The sequence below is a fragment of the Halichoeres trimaculatus genome, unplaced genomic scaffold (genome assembly GCF_033239565.1).
Source record: "Halichoeres trimaculatus isolate MK-OKI-2021-1 unplaced genomic scaffold, fHalTri1.1 fHalTri1_scaffold_14, whole genome shotgun sequence".
Taxonomy (NCBI): Eukaryota; Metazoa; Chordata; class Actinopteri; order Labriformes; family Labridae; genus Halichoeres; species Halichoeres trimaculatus.
Genome location: NW_027437192.1, coordinates 25,013,252 through 25,028,750, shown reverse-complemented (window position 1 = coordinate 25,028,750; position 15,499 = coordinate 25,013,252). Strand labels below are relative to the sequence as shown.

At 41.2% G+C, this 15,499-nt stretch overlaps 1 protein-coding gene across 3 annotated transcripts in view; it reads left to right on the top strand.

The window, feature by feature from the left end:
• fhod3a (formin homology 2 domain containing 3a) overlaps positions 1–15,499 on the top strand; it is a 79,135-nt gene that overhangs the window by 3,817 nt on the left and 59,819 nt on the right. For all 3 annotated transcript variants that reach the window (XM_074686301.1, XM_074686302.1, XM_074686303.1), the window contains 2 exons: positions 5,719–5,828; positions 11,245–11,312. In XM_074686301.1, the coding sequence (XP_074542402.1) occupies positions 5,719–5,828; positions 11,245–11,312 (178 nt within the window). The remainder of the gene's footprint in view (positions 1–5,718; positions 5,829–11,244; positions 11,313–15,499) is intronic.

Genomic DNA, 15,499 nt, shown 5'->3' with positions numbered 1-15,499 from the left:
TAATCCTGTGTTGGCACACTTAGATGTGAGCTGAAGGTCCATTGAGAAAGACGCAGGACCTCAAACTGACCTCTCACCTCTGGGGCCCAGAAATAAGAAAGCATCCCTCCTCCAAGTGAATAATCCTTCCTTATTGCTTAATATATTTTGCACTTTGCTTAGCATGACACAGTGACAGGTGTGCGAAGGCATGGGTGCAACAGGATCCTGAGTTGCTTCAATCATCTGCAAGTGACAGTCAACAGCTCCAGTGTCCACAGAGAGCCTGAATCATGGCTGATCAGATTTAAAGTGTCACATTACCATGGGCGTGGGAGATAGAGAGAGTGTGTCTGTGTGCCAGTTTTGGTGAATTTAAGCAACACAGATGAAAACAGCAACACATTCCTATCTGGCAAGACCGAGTCACACGCAGTCACACCCACAGAGGCTACAAAGTGAAACAGACACTAAAACCTTGTTTATTTGTAAGTTATCAGCATTTTAAAAATAAAAGTAGACTAAATTGAGCAGAAACTTAACAGACAGTGAGAAAGAGACGGTCCCCCTGCTGGCACACAGCCCTGACAGCGCACCAGCGCTCAGCAGCAGAGTGGTTTTCCAGACCAAGTAGATCTTCAGCGGCCCCATCTTTAAAAGCCACAAAACAAATGAAAAATGGCCCACAGCACAGAAAAGCTTATGATTACAACCTATACACGGACAGATGGCATGTCCCGCGTTCGTGTTTGCAATTTTTTTCACATCAGTTAGGAAAGCTGTGCGCTGTGGCAACTGGATATTGAGTTAAGATTACAGGGATGAAACTAAACTGTTGCAAATTTGCTCTTCAGACTGGCCAGATGTAAAACTCTCGTTCTTTACGGCCTCAGTTTTATTATATAATTTAGAAAATGTCGAAGCTTGCAGGGCCATGATGATTTTTGAATTTCTTCCTCAGTCTTTCTTTGCTAAAGCAGTCTCTTTGTGTTTTAACCGTCTGTGCTATTCTCTGAGAGAAGCCTACTGTATTATTATGTTGTGATGCCTGAGCCCTGTGTATGGCTGGCTGGGATCACATTTAAAGTATAGGTCACTTGTCCCAGAATTCCTGTGGCCAGGCCCTGGATCCCTGCAACACTTTGTTCTCCTCAACTCTGGCTGCTGTAGTTTTCCTGACCTCTTCCTCCATCTCCTCTTCCACCTCTGTGACCATGCAGCAGTTGGAAACACACGTAAACGCACACACACTTAAGGTTGGGCTAGCCTGCCTGAGGTAATTCTGTGCGTCATGGTTTGGGTATACGGGATGTATCATTTTATTCAATTAGGGAAGGAAAGCACCCGTTTAATGAGTACTTTTCTCATTTTAAAGAAATAAAATCAGCAGTTAGTAATTTACGTAGATGCCCCATTAGAGTTGAATACGTTAGGCTAAATTCAGAGGCTTCCCTGTCAGTCATGCAGCTAGAGAAAAACTGTTCCCCTCAAAGCCTGGTCTCACAGCTCAACTTTGATTTCATTACCAAAGGGCTCCCATTAAAGCAACACTGGGAGTTTTAATGGTCTTGTACAGCACACCCTCCTCCTCCATCTTCAAAGCGCCTGATCCTTTCTGGCTCTAAATTTGACACAAAAAAGTTCCTAAAAACTCATCGTCTGAGTTACGTAAGACATTGTTAACTGTCAACCCAGCGTGATCGCCAGCAGGCTTTGTGTTGTTTTAACATGGAAGTAATTACTCCCAAACCCCTACTTACCCTTTTTTTCAGCTTCGCTCTTCTGGGAGAATTTGATTAAATGAGTGTAAAGTAAACTAGCCGCTAAGTGTTTCCCTGGCCCATCCCGGAGCCTTGAGTGTGAAGACTTTGTGGTTGGTTGTGGAGCCACTTCTCTGCCAGCTCCATCCAGAATGATGTGTTTTTATTGTAATGTTATTACTGGATTTGCCCAAACAAAGCGTTTTAGGAGAGAGCCTCCCTTTGGAGGGTGAGTAGATAACAAATTGTAACGCAGAGTGGTCCAAGGCTCAGTTCTTGCTGTATAAGCAGTAAGTAAGACGAAATAATGAGTGCAGGTACAGGTAGCTGGCTGATGGACGGTGGCAGTGTCTGTGTTGGGATATGTTTCTAAAAGCATCAGGAGGACATCAGGAGAAAATGCTGATTAATGCCAGAAGATTAGGCTTAAGAAATGTTTTTGTCTTATTCATATGTGAGAACTAGGGCATTGGGACAGGGCTTGATTCCCCCTCCGCCCCCACCTGATTTAATAAAACCCCAAGCTGTGATTACTCACATCTCACGTTATATTTGCACGGACAGTGACAGAGTGGCTAAACAAAGGCTCAAAGGATGCATGTTTGTCAGCATGATTGGGTGCTCTTTCACTGGATTCATGACAGAAATATATCTGCGTTATTATTGAATTCGTTTAGAGTTACTGTAATAGTGCATTTTGATTTTTAGACCACCATCCAGTTGACTCTTGTGGTTGTGTCCTCTTTTGTAGAAAATGTTACAACTTCTTTAAAGGTCCCATATTTTGATCTTTTTCTGCAGTTTAATATGGACCATTGAAGTCTTCATGAAATGGTAGTTACATGTTTTGGTCCAATCAAGCACAGCAGCATTGTTTCCAGGCTCTCATAGCCCCTCTGTTCAGAACAGTCTGATTTAGTGGGCGTGGCCTTCATATGTAAATGAGCCACAGCTGATACCGCCCCGCTCTTCAGCGTCACTGAGAGCCGCGCCAACCGCTCTAAGTGCACAATGTTTAGAAAACAGCAAAGCTTGTTTACTGTAACATTACAGGCTAAAACAACAGGCTAACTGCAGCTAAAGTTAGCATCCTGAAGCTAACAAAGAGACAGGGGGGGCACTGCGGAAAAGCTCTTACATCTGCTCCACAGCACACAGCATTTAAAATACTCACATTTCCAGGGTCCCAGCTTTGTTGGCGGATGGTTGGTAATGCGCCTGGATTCAGGACCAGTCTATTTGCTAGTCCTCTGTTGTACTGTCCAAAGTTGGAAAAGCAGTCAGCCGTGAAGTGACTAGCACACACATGCACAGTTTTACTGAGTGTAGCTGGAACATTTCCCTCATAAATGAACTCTGGCCGCTTAGTCTTGTCTTCTTCCGAGATGGGAAGCTTGTGCATGGAACTATGTGTCTGTTTACAGCCAAAAACAAAGCAGTGATGGCTCTTCAACTTCGGCATTTTTCTCCCTGCTGCCAGAGAGATTTCTCTCCAACAGTGGGGTGAGGAGTGAGCAGGGAGAGTGTTTGGGGGTATCTGCTCTGGTGGACCAATCAGGTCAGACTTGCTCCTGATTGGTCAAAAAAGGGAATCGCTGACGTGGGCAAATCTCCAAAATCCAATCAGCTCGTTTTAGGTCAGGATTTTACATTCACAAACACTACAAATTTCACTAATTTCACTGCTGCGGTGACTCCTGAATTTCCCCTCGGGGATAAATAAAGTATTTTCTATTCTATTTCTATTCTACTCTATTCTAAAAGACTTAATAAAGTGATTTTTGCATAATATGGGACCTTTAATTTCTTACAGGTTCAAAGTGCAGAATGGAGCAGCATTTATCCAAACAGACTTGGTGTAAATGGAAAATATTTGTCAGTCTGATTAAACTAGAGTGTAATCATGCAGACATAAAAATTGTTGGGTTTTTGTTTACTGAAATGAGTCCTTTATATCCTCACAAAAAGCCAGTCCCCTTCCACGGAGGCTGCCATCTTGGTTGTTTTGTGCAAAAAACGATGACTGACAATATCATTTGAATTGATAGGAATTATTCAAAATAAAAACTTGATGTTAGACATCACATAATAATTCCATTTCCACAAATGCTACCTTTAATTTTTCACATGGTGTTATCAAAAGATCAAACTTTCCAATGTCATAACATGTACTATATGAAGGATGACAGCCTGTTTCCATTCGACTAAGCTGCTTTTTATGTTTAGCACTAATTAGCAAATGCCAGCATGGCTACACACAAAACTACGAGGGGAAGTTAGATTTTGCCCTGCTGAGTGCACTATAAGTCCACTTTCTGTTTTTTTTTCTCTAGATATCATCAAAGACTTTTTTTCTAATTCTTGAGTATGTAATGAAATCAGCCCTTTTGTTGGCCAGACTCAGGTTTAACAAGTCTTCTCTCAAAAAGCCAAGTTTTTGTTTTGTGAATTAGCTTTTGGGCTAAAATGAATGAAGGTTTGTGTGAGTTGACTTAGTAACTTGAGTTCACTGCACGATTTCCGACCTTGGAAGAGCATTTGTAGGATAATCCATGGTAAGGTAGTGCAGCTCTGCAGAGTTCAATGGAACAAGGTTAAGAGTTTATCCTAAGTAAAACTTTGGCCTTGGCATTGCCCCCTTTTAACTCTCAGCCCCTGTGGACACACCCACCCTAGAGCTCCTGCTCAGAGTAAATATAGAAAGGTTATATTTATGCTCTGAGTCCATCCGACAGTCCGTCTCTGTGTTTCCGAGTGAGCAGGAGGGACGGACAGAGAGCAGCAGCAGCAGCAGCAGCAGCAGGTCTTGTGATCTAGGGTCTCTGCTGGTCCGAGAATGTCGTCATGCAGCTCGACCAGACGGCTAGGGGGCGTTTGGCAGCGTACCAGAGGCCAGGCTAGGTTAGGCCTAACAGTGCCACAGAGGTGCTAAATGCTTCCTCAGCTCGTGACTCTGATCTCACTGACACATTTATACACGAGCAGCTTTGACAATATGTTGCAAAGCACACGGCTGATGTGTTCAATGATGTATGATACTTTTTATGAGTTGTAGCTGTTTGCACCTGCTATCAGCTTGTGACTGTGCTCATAAACATCAATGCCAGTGCTGTGCGGATATGTTACTGCGCACCTGGTCTCAAACCCAGCAGGGTTTCTCATTACACAGCACAGTGGGTTAACTTTGACATGGCTGCTCTGCAGTGCCACCTCAGATCATGCATTTGCAGAAGGCATGGGCGCAAGAACGGTCAGATTTTAAGATGTGAAAATGAAAACCAAGCCCCCATGTGTTATATGTATTAACGTAGACGTGTTGGTTAAGTTTGCAGGATAATTACGCCTGCCTGAGACATACGTAGACTTGAGTCGGCAATTATTTTATATTTCACAAAAATTTAGATATTAATTGTCATTTTCTCCACAGCACATGCGTTTCTATGCATTAAAACCTATTTTTTTTCCCATGTTTCCTTCTGGTTTTGGTTTCATGTTCTGCAGCTGTAATGGCTTCGTCTCCACCAGCTAATTCCCTTAACAGCTTTGTGATGTTGAAAGCAGAACCATGCCTCATGCGGCTCTCCCACTTTTCATGGCTCACTGTACACACTGGTGTTCAGATCTGTGCCCTGTTAGCTAAATTCATTTTATGAGCTTGAACTGTTTTAAAAAAGGGTGTGAACCGCATGCAGGGATTTAGTGAAGGAGTATTAAAAAGTATTGGGCCCAGAGACTAATGTCATTCCTGTGGGTGATTCATGTACGTATATCACAGCCAGAGCAGAGAAATTTTATATCCTAAACATCATAGTTTCCATCCCAAATGTAGGTAGAAATGCCAATTGAAGTTGGTAGCAACTTTTGATTTAGTAGTTAGCCCTTAATGTTCCCATTTCAGTCAGATCCAATTGCAGTTCAGGTCCATTTCATCTTTTTAAGACTTTTTCATTAAAAATATGTTTTTCACTCTGTTCCATAGCTCGATGACTGCACGCTGCAGCTCTCCCACAATGGCACCTATCTGGACCTGGAGTCCTCTCTTGCTGAGCAAAGGGATGAGCTGGAGGGCTTTCAGCAGGATGACACAGGGTGAGTTTACATACACTTCTATTTCTGAGTCAAAGTGAGGATTCCCATTTTCCTGAAGCAATCACACACACATTTCTTCTCCCCGTTCTCATAAACGGGAATAATCACAAACTTTTGGATAGGGGCTCATTGGAACCACCACTTCACGGAAAGAATGAAGCCCTGTGGAAAGCAGGACAGATGTACTCACCGTCCCCACAGCAAAAGCATGTCTCAGTCTGTGTTTTTAAAATGATGGATTTTATGATCTTAGAGACACAATGCCAGAGTTTACAAACCTGTCATCTCTAAAAGAAACAGCTTGAGCATTTGTAACAGCTCTGTTCTGAATTGTTTTCAGCTTCTCAAATGTTCCAGCAGCAGCAGCACTGGTGTCTTTCTTTGTGTCAGCAACAGAAATGGAAAATGGAAACCTGCAGAAGTCAGGATTTCCCTCACAAGACTCCATGATAGAGGAACAAATTATTTCAGACTGTAAATTGTGGCAGCAATAAGCTGATTCCAATCAGGATTGAGAGTAAATGATGACATAAATGGAGTCAGAGAAAAAGGACCACAGATATACAACGGGCTAACAGTGACAGTGTGTTGTAGTGCTTTTGGTCAGATTGTGACCAGGTTTTAAGGACAGCTGATGACCACAAGGAGTGTGTGAGAAGTGAATTCAAATATTAAGAGAAAGAACTGCATCCATCAAAGAACAAGCATATAAAATATCAGTCTTTCTGGACTCACATAAACTGCATTTTTGCATTTTTGAGTGGGACTCTGTTTTCAGTCATATAAGAATTCCTGAGTTTGCTTTTTAGTAAAAGTTCACCATTCAGGTACATTGCCCTCAACTTACCCATAACGAAACAATTTCTTTTAGATAATCACGGAACATCATAGTCTGGATGCCTAATGTTTTCTCACTAATACAGGAATGACAATGATATGATGACAGCTCTGAGAGGAGACTGAACAGTTGTTGAGCTTGCTCCTCTTCAATTGACAATAACTACCATTTATTTTATTAGCCAGAGCCTTTGCCGCAGTGGTCACTTATGAGTATTTAAAAGAGAAATAGAAATGAAATGAGACTGAAATGGCCAGCAATAGCCTACATTAGTAACTTTGTGTTGAATCCAGCTTCAGAGGTAGCCTGATTATTAACACAGTGATCAATGTAAATGATAGCTGATAGGAAAACATCAGTCACAAGGTTGAACACATTTGTTCTTCCTGCTTTTATCCTAAGACCACAGGGCTTTTTAACCCATCCTTTTTGCCTCTGGAGAGGCATATAATATTTAAAAACTACGCTTTAATTGTATTTTCAGGAGCACAATTACTGGTTTTCACAGTGTTCTTTATTCTTTATCTACATATATTTTATTTACAAATTCTCACCTGCTAGCAGTGGTTTTGCTTCTGTGTGCCTTTTCAACCACATAGTTACTTTTGCTAGCACAAACTAATGTTTTTTTTTTTGCTTTCTTTCATTTGTTTTGATCCAACAATTATGAAGAAAAGTGTAAAAAAATAAAGTGCGAAAAAGAATAAATGAAAAAATTACCTTTTTTTTATCAATTCTTTAATAAAAACTTAATACCTTATCAGTGTAACAAAAAATGCTTTAGACCAAAAAAAGTTATCTCAACCCCTTCATCTAATAAGAAAAAGACTTCAGATAAATGAATTGGTGAAATAAGTTGATGATTACATACTGTATTTTAAACTGACCCTGGATTTGTGATTTTAATCATGCTGTCAAATTTAGTCATAACCATAACTCCTGGGAAGAAGTACCAGCGCTCAGTGAGAAAACCTGAAGCCAAGATGCTAGCCACAAATGCTACTATGAGGGAGCTATTTGGGGAAAAAAAGAGAAATCCTTCAAACCAAGAACTTCTACAGTAGGTAACTTAAACTAAGTAACTCTAAAATGTATTGGTTGTCCTAAGATAACTGTTGTTTGATGTAAACAATGATATTTTGTCACAAAGTGCCATGATAAGCCATTTCTAACTAACCAAGTGGGATAGCTAACCTAGCTTGGTCTGTTGTAGCTCCCTGTACAGTTAAAATTAGCAAACCAAACAATAAACTAGGAAAATAGCTGTCTTTTAGCTGATCTTACTTCATTTTTACTTGCTGACTGCTATAAAATACAGTATATTCATGAGTTGTTGTTGCTCAAATTAAAAGGTTTTGTTGCTTTCTGCTAATTACTAGCATTGTCAGCATTAGCATCATACAGCTGAAATGCTATGCTTTTGTAGGACTAAATGGTACCAAGTATTAAAACTGTAGATAAATTGAGTGTGATGATTGTAAAACAGGAGACATACACGGAGCAGGCTGCTGTTCACTGGCTGCATGCAATTGTGTGTGTTTGTGGAGAGTTGTGGTATGTTGATCTGTTGGGAGACGGGGGCCGCAGCATGATAAGTGATGGCAAAACCACAGAGCTGTGTTTTCCTGGGACTGTTTGTGAGTGCTTGTTACCATGTGTACATCTATTTGTGTGCGTGTGTCTCGTTATTTTGTGCACATGATGGACAGGTGAACAAAGGTGGATGTGTGTCTCAGAGGTAGCTGACATGTTGGGGAACTGGTTCAGTAGGATAGGGATGTGTGTCAATCCCTCAAATACGGCTGTTAGCGAGGTCGTAGGTGCTGACAGATGAGAATGAACCAAACACTGGGCTGGGGTTGACCCTTCTATAGTCAAACAGCAAAGGCTGAGGATGGATGCTTCTTACTCAGCCTGTTCTGACCTCTTTCTGTAGAGAGACAGTGTTCGCATGTGAGAAAAAGCCTTTTAACATGTTATACCAGTTAGCAAGGACTGTTTTCTTATTTTCCCTCTCACTAAACCACTTTTAGAACACTTAACTTTCACTTTTACAGAGAACTGCTCAACGTTATAAAAAGTAAAGTTGTGTATAGTGTTTCTCACCCAGAATTGATGTTCCCACGCATCAAAAATGTGTTTCGATCCCAGCTGTGGCAGGACACTGCTGACCACAGTTGACAGTAAACAAGGTCCTCTGGTGAAGCTTAGAGATGCTTTCACTGAGAGTGGAGAGAAAGCTGAAGAGAGAAACTGCTGAAGGCTACCATCCACTCCATGTGAGTTTTTTGTGTTATTAAAAATAAATACCCACACGTCGAATGATCGCACATTGGGTCTGATTTCCTTTCATCCGTCCCTGAGTTCCTGGTTTGTTTTTATTCTTATATAATACATAACCAGAGAAGTAGTAAGAGAAATGAAATTGCCAGAAAAAAACTCATTTCTATCAGCATCTCCACAGATCGTGTTAACATTTTGCTCTATTTCCGAGCAAAGCTGATAACACAGCTTAAGAGCAGGATGAGAGGCCAGCTGGTCTCCTGTTTGGGTGTGTGTCATTGCAGCGGTGTGTTTTATCAGAGCAGTGCTTTCTCTGCTTGGATTGCATGCTATCAGCATGTTAGTGATGGAGGACGGTGATTAGCTCTCGCAGATTAGAGGATAAGAATCAAGGTTAGGAGAGAGAGTTTGATTCGCTCTCAAAATACCGTCATATTTTACCTTCATGCTTGTGTGCAATCTTGTTGTTTTCCCACTGGAAATATGCAGCGCATGAATGTGTGATCAGGATGGTATGTGGAAGTGTCTATACATATGTGTGTTGTGTCTGCTTCTGCATTGCTGCTGTCTGTCTTTAAGGCCATGATGTGTATCAGCATGAGGGTCACTGTGAGTCTGCTGTTTCCCATCATGACAGCTGCCTCCACTATGGTATTAATACTGGATATAAAAAGGTTTGGCTATTTAAATGATGTGCTACTGACTTTAAACTAGCCACACTAAAAAGAAGTCAGCTCTTTTTTCATTCTCTGAAACAAAGGTTTACTTATATGAGGTTGACCCCGGCACTAGGGGTGAGTATTGGCAAGGGCCTCACGATACGATGCGATAAAATACGATAGGCATCATAATACAATAACATCACAATATATCTACACAGTTAACTATTTGATTGAAAACAACTTTTCTATTTTATTGTGTTTGAAATAATGAAAGTCAGATGCAGTGTTTCAAACACAGTTAACTTAAAACATAAAGTGCATCAAGTTTGTCACTTAAACTACTGTGACATTAAACTAATGTTACAAAAAAATATAGACGTGGTCAGTTGGTGAAACCTATAAATGTCACTTAGTGCAACCAGTGTTACTCATAAAAAATCTGATATTGTGCAAAACATGACTATGATTATAACCTCCACCAAGTAAGTTGTGTTTTTGGGAGAGTTTGTCCGTTTGTCTGTGAACAACATAACTGAAAAAAAGAACGGATCTTTATGAAATTTTCAGGAAATGTTCAAAATGGTATAAGGAAGAAATGATTAAATTTTGGAGGTGATCTGGATCACCGTCTGGTTCCAGGACTTTTTTTTAAAGGATTCTTCGTCATTGTGAGATAGGGCCATTTTCACCATATGTGTGTATAACTCCACTATAAATGGTCAGTTTGCTTTGCAAAACAAAACAAGACAAGGTCACCATAATTTCTGACAGATGTAAAAGTACGATCCAGATCCTGTCAGGTAACAAATTATTGTACAAACCTGCAACTAGCACCAAATTGTAGCAGACAGTCTGCTGAAAGGGAGTATTACATTAAAGTAAGACTTAAGTGTTGGTGACAATCACATTATGCTTGGCGGAGGTCTGTGCTTTCGGAGTGCTTTTCTAGTTATTTTATCTGTCCTACTACTATGTAAAATTTAAACTTACAATTATTTTAACTAATTGACCCAAGAATAGAGAGAAAACATTGATGATTACAGCATCAAAACCCACATCTTTAAGTTTAGGAATAAAATATTTTGAATAGACTTTGAGATTATATTTACTATACAGTTTATGGGCAACATACAGTGGAGTAGCTCTTCAGCGCCATCTACTGCAATGGAGGTGCAGGAGATGTTATTGTACTTCCAACTCGCTTAGAATATGAATTTTTACTTTAGCAAAAGTATCGATACTAAGAGTTGAAATATCAATATTTTATCCCAGGTCAAAGTAACAAAGTATTGGGATTTATTTCCATATTGGTATTTTTTCACACCTCTACCCAGCACTACATGAGACAGAGTAGTATCAAAGCCAGCATGATGTCTGCCACCAGCGTTGGCCATCCCTGTATTATTTCCTTAATGTCGAAGGTCAGTGAAAAGTTGAGTCAGCCTCATTTATCCAGCACATGTTAGGACATCCTAGGGGAACCTTGGTTGTATATACCTGATACGAGGAAGTAAATGTAAAAGTTCATTTGGTTTGGCAGTAAGAGAAACTCATGTGCAAAAAAAAAGCTCTGTTGCTGTCATTAAGATGTCTTCTGATAAATAATAAATCTGCTCGCTCCTGTCTTCGTCAGGTCCAGGGGGAAGAAGCACAGTGTTATTCTACGGACCCAGCTGACCGTCCGCGTGCACGCCTGCATCGGTGAGTGCTGTGTGACATGTTTATATATGTATTTAACAGGAGTCTCTCCCTGGACAGCCGCGCATGCACAGTCAAACACATCAGAAAAGCCTGGGAACAGACTGTACTACACATTCAGACGACTGCCTTGGGGTTTACCTGTAGTGCATGCAGGGGTCAGCGGGAGACCTCCCACTCAGAGGCAGGTTTGACTGGTATGCAAAACTTCAGATTCAGCTCAGTGCTGCCATGATGTCAGTGACTGTATCCACCATGTATGCTGGGAATGGTAACATGGGCTACAGGAAAACTTTTTTTCAATAAATGTGGGTATAAGTGTTTTTACAGTTGAACTGCAGCTCAACCAACTCCCCTGTGAGTCTGGTGAAGTGTTTACAGAGTGATGCCCGACGGTGAAGAGTAGGAGGAAGCAAAGAGAGGGACCTGTGATTATGATTTGAAACTAGAGGGTTACAGAAAAAAGGAGATGAAAAGAGGCATTGGAAATATAGAGTGGAATAAATGTGTTGATTGGAGATGGAGGAGAGACCATAGGCTGTATAATTAATGGACGTAGTCTCCCTGATGTCACCCGTCTGTTTCTGAAACTGGTTTTTGAAGCAAATCGACTATAGTGGCCACAATGGAAGTGACGAGTCTTTGAGTACAGCTATAGGGCACTCGTCAGTCATGTGAGCTGAGCTGTGCCTCTGACTAGGCAAGTTTTCGATCATGATATCCTCTGAACTGTCGAGTTAGAAAACGGGATGTTCGATACTAGTACTTTGGATACATAAAATTTGAATTAACAGTGACAGATCATTTTGATCAAAGACAGCATAGTCACTCTGACATTAAGTCCAAATAAAACACAAACAACTCGCTCTGAGTTTAGAATTTTTTTGATAAATATAAAAAAATATATTTAAAGTGCACAACAAAAACTAGCAACTGTCAGAGTTAAAGTTTTTTTTAAAGTCAACAGAAGTGCAAAATAAAACAGTTCGGCAGTTAACTCTCCCTGGTTCATTCATGTTGTCTGAACAGGACCTGGCGCACATTTGCTGAGGTGTTAAACCGCAGCAACTAGCAGCAACTAGTGGCGAGGAGGACTTGCTCGACGTACGATTTTCTTGCCTAGAGTATCTGCTGCTGGTATCCGCAGCCTTCACGAGTACCGATACCTTGAAAAAAGGCAGGTATCGGCCAGATACCAATACCTGGTATCAGTGCTCGCCCATCCCTAGTACAGTGTGTGCCGACAGTAAAATTAGCAATTCAGACAGGAGACGTTTTTTGAACCAGGCTGTAAGTATGATAATTTCTGCTGTTAAAACTGCTTTTTTTGGCTTGGTGTGTATGTGACTCCCGGTATTTCTGGAGCCAACCTCAAGTGGACACTCCAGAAACAGCAGATTTTGGCACTTCTGCATTGTCTCATGTGTTTAAACCAGAGGTTGCAGCTGGTTAAGCAGCTACCTCAGATAAACAGCCGACTTGTTTCAAGAAAGCAAGAAAAAAATCTTTTTGATTAGGCTCCAACAAGCTAGAAGTAACCGAGGATTTAAAGGGATTCTGCATTATTTTTTCTAAAGCTTTTAAAGAATAAGTCTGCTTCGATTAAGAATGTTTCTTAGACCTTCCAAAAACTCTCTGTGTCCTAGAGGAGAAGGCAGAAATGAAACCACACATTTGTTGCTCTAGAGACGGTGATATTCATCCACTGACTTGGAAAATAATCTGTTTCCCCAGATACTATACTTACTTAACTTTTACAGTAGAAATATTTATGCTTTTTAGAAATACTGTCATTACTCCATTAGACCACGGCTCGCTGTTTCCCACTCTGACTCTGTGCCTGTGCTCCTCACCCCCGTCCTCCATAAACTGTTCACATGGTCAACATTCTCCATGCCAGTGATAGCAGAGCTAAATCTGGACCCTTGAATCAGTGCCCCGGATTGGTCGAGAGAGTGACGAGGTCAAAGGTCACGAATTGGTTGTTAAGGAGAAAACGTGCACACAGTTTGCTAAAAGAGCAGAAGTAACTGTTGGGAGCAAAGAAATGATTAAATATTCTTCACAAGTATAAATGACTTCCAACACACACACACACACACACACACACAAAGTTGTGTATAAAATTCTGCAAGCTAAAACTATCTTTACTGCTTGGACTTATTTAATACCTACTCAGAAATAAGCTCTTGTGCAAGACCTTCTCATTTCTCATTGTGGTTTGGATGAATAAATTTATCTCTGACAGCATAATTTAGAAAAAAAGTTGGAGCTTTTGCCAAAAATGGCAGCATCACTACCAAATGAGCAGAATTCCCCTTCTGAAGGGCATGGCTGAAACTTCATTTTTACCCAGTGCCAAAGCCTGATGAAAGAGTTCGCTCAAATTATTGACCTCAATCCAGATTTCATTCAACATGGCACAGATGTGCCGCAGCAACCAGATCCCAACTTGGGTTGATACCCTGGAGCTGCACTCTGTAATTCTGCTGCATTAAACAGATGTATAATCAGATAACACGGGCGAGTCAGAGCGATCCATTCACTTTAGAGATCTGCTGACCATTTACCACCCCCCTCAGAGACGCTTCAGTGAGTGGGTTCAGCTTTTCACTCATCCACCCCTTTAACGCTCTCTAATCTTCTGAGGACTTGACCTTCAAATCTCCTGGATAGTGGACATCAAACTGTCCAGTTGATGAACGTCTGTCACAATCAAAGATAGAAATTTCTTGCAAAATCAAGCATGTTTAAAAGATCAATAATCATTTTAGTAAAATCAAGTTGTGTGGGTTTGAATAAATGCAGTGATTTAAAAATGCTCAACAGTTATTTAATTTGTGTGATTGAAACACAGGAAGGGATCAATTACTTACAGATTACTAATCTTGCCGTGTTCATCAGTCTCCGGTTTTGATTGAAAGGATGAGGATTTGATAGTATCCAGGTCAGATGCTGAGAGGTCTTAAGGTTGGTGAGCTTCTTTATAGATTCATTGATCTTCTTTTAGAGCTATGAGTCTGAAGACAGAGCATAACTGTGAGAAAGATTGTTGGCATTTCTTGGCACGGACGCTAACGGAAAGATCAAATTACACTCAGGCTGGCCAGCTTGGGATTAAGGATGCTCTGTGGTTCATGTGTGAGTAAGTGAGTGAGTGCGGGGGCAATAATATGGGAGAGTTAATGAGTTTTTCTGATGTATATGAAGAGGAGAACCCGTTGGCGTGGTCAGCAATGCTCTGAGTTTGACTGCTGGTGTAAGCACAACTCCTCAGACAGTGTGCGCTGGAGAGGCCTTCATGGCACTTTAATGATCCAGCTTCTCTCAGCACTCACTGCACAGCTCCCCAAGGGAGATTGAGGTCAATTTTACAGGAATTTATCTTTTTGTTTACACCGAGCAGATGCTCCTCAACTTAAGGTTGTGTCCCAAATCTTTTCCAATTTACTTCTGTATCTCTCTCTTCTGTTGTCCTTTTCCCTCTTCATATCTGCTCTCATGCACTCTGTCCTCAACCCGCCCCTCATCTCTCAGTTGATCCTGTGGTCTGCAGTCCCATCAAAGTGCCAATCAGGACCCCTTGTTTGAGGGTTAATTTTAGCGCTCCCTGCTGCAGCAGAGCTGTTGTAGACTGGGGCTGACGGGTGGAGAGCAGCAGCTCTTGGTGGGGGTGAAGTGGAGGTGTTATCTTTAGAAAGTGTTGACAGCACAGAAACATGTGAGAGAGGCGGCACGGTGCTGCCCCTCGACACACTAAATATGAAAGTTACAGAGAGCAGGAGGGACAAAAAGGGCGGATTGAGGAAGCTTCAGGAGGTATGAAGGTAATGGGGTTCAGAGGAGAGCTCGCCGGCGTAGTCAGCAAGTTTTGAGTTTGACTGCTGGTGTAAACACACACTGGCAGACAATGTGTGCTCTCTGAAGAGGTCTTTACGGCACCCTAATGATCCAGCTTCTCCCAGCACACTCTGCATACAGTCTACAAAATAACAGTTAAATGACAGCTCAACTAGTAAACTAATGGTTCCCTAAAAACTGCACCAACAAAGAGTTTTTTTATTTGAAACAACCAGGAAAGAGTGCCCAAAAATGAGATGTGACTTGAATCACCAAAAGCACATATCAAAATGGAGCAAAAATAAGTTAAATCTGTGTGTTTGATGGCAGTTTGATATTTTTTAAAGTCA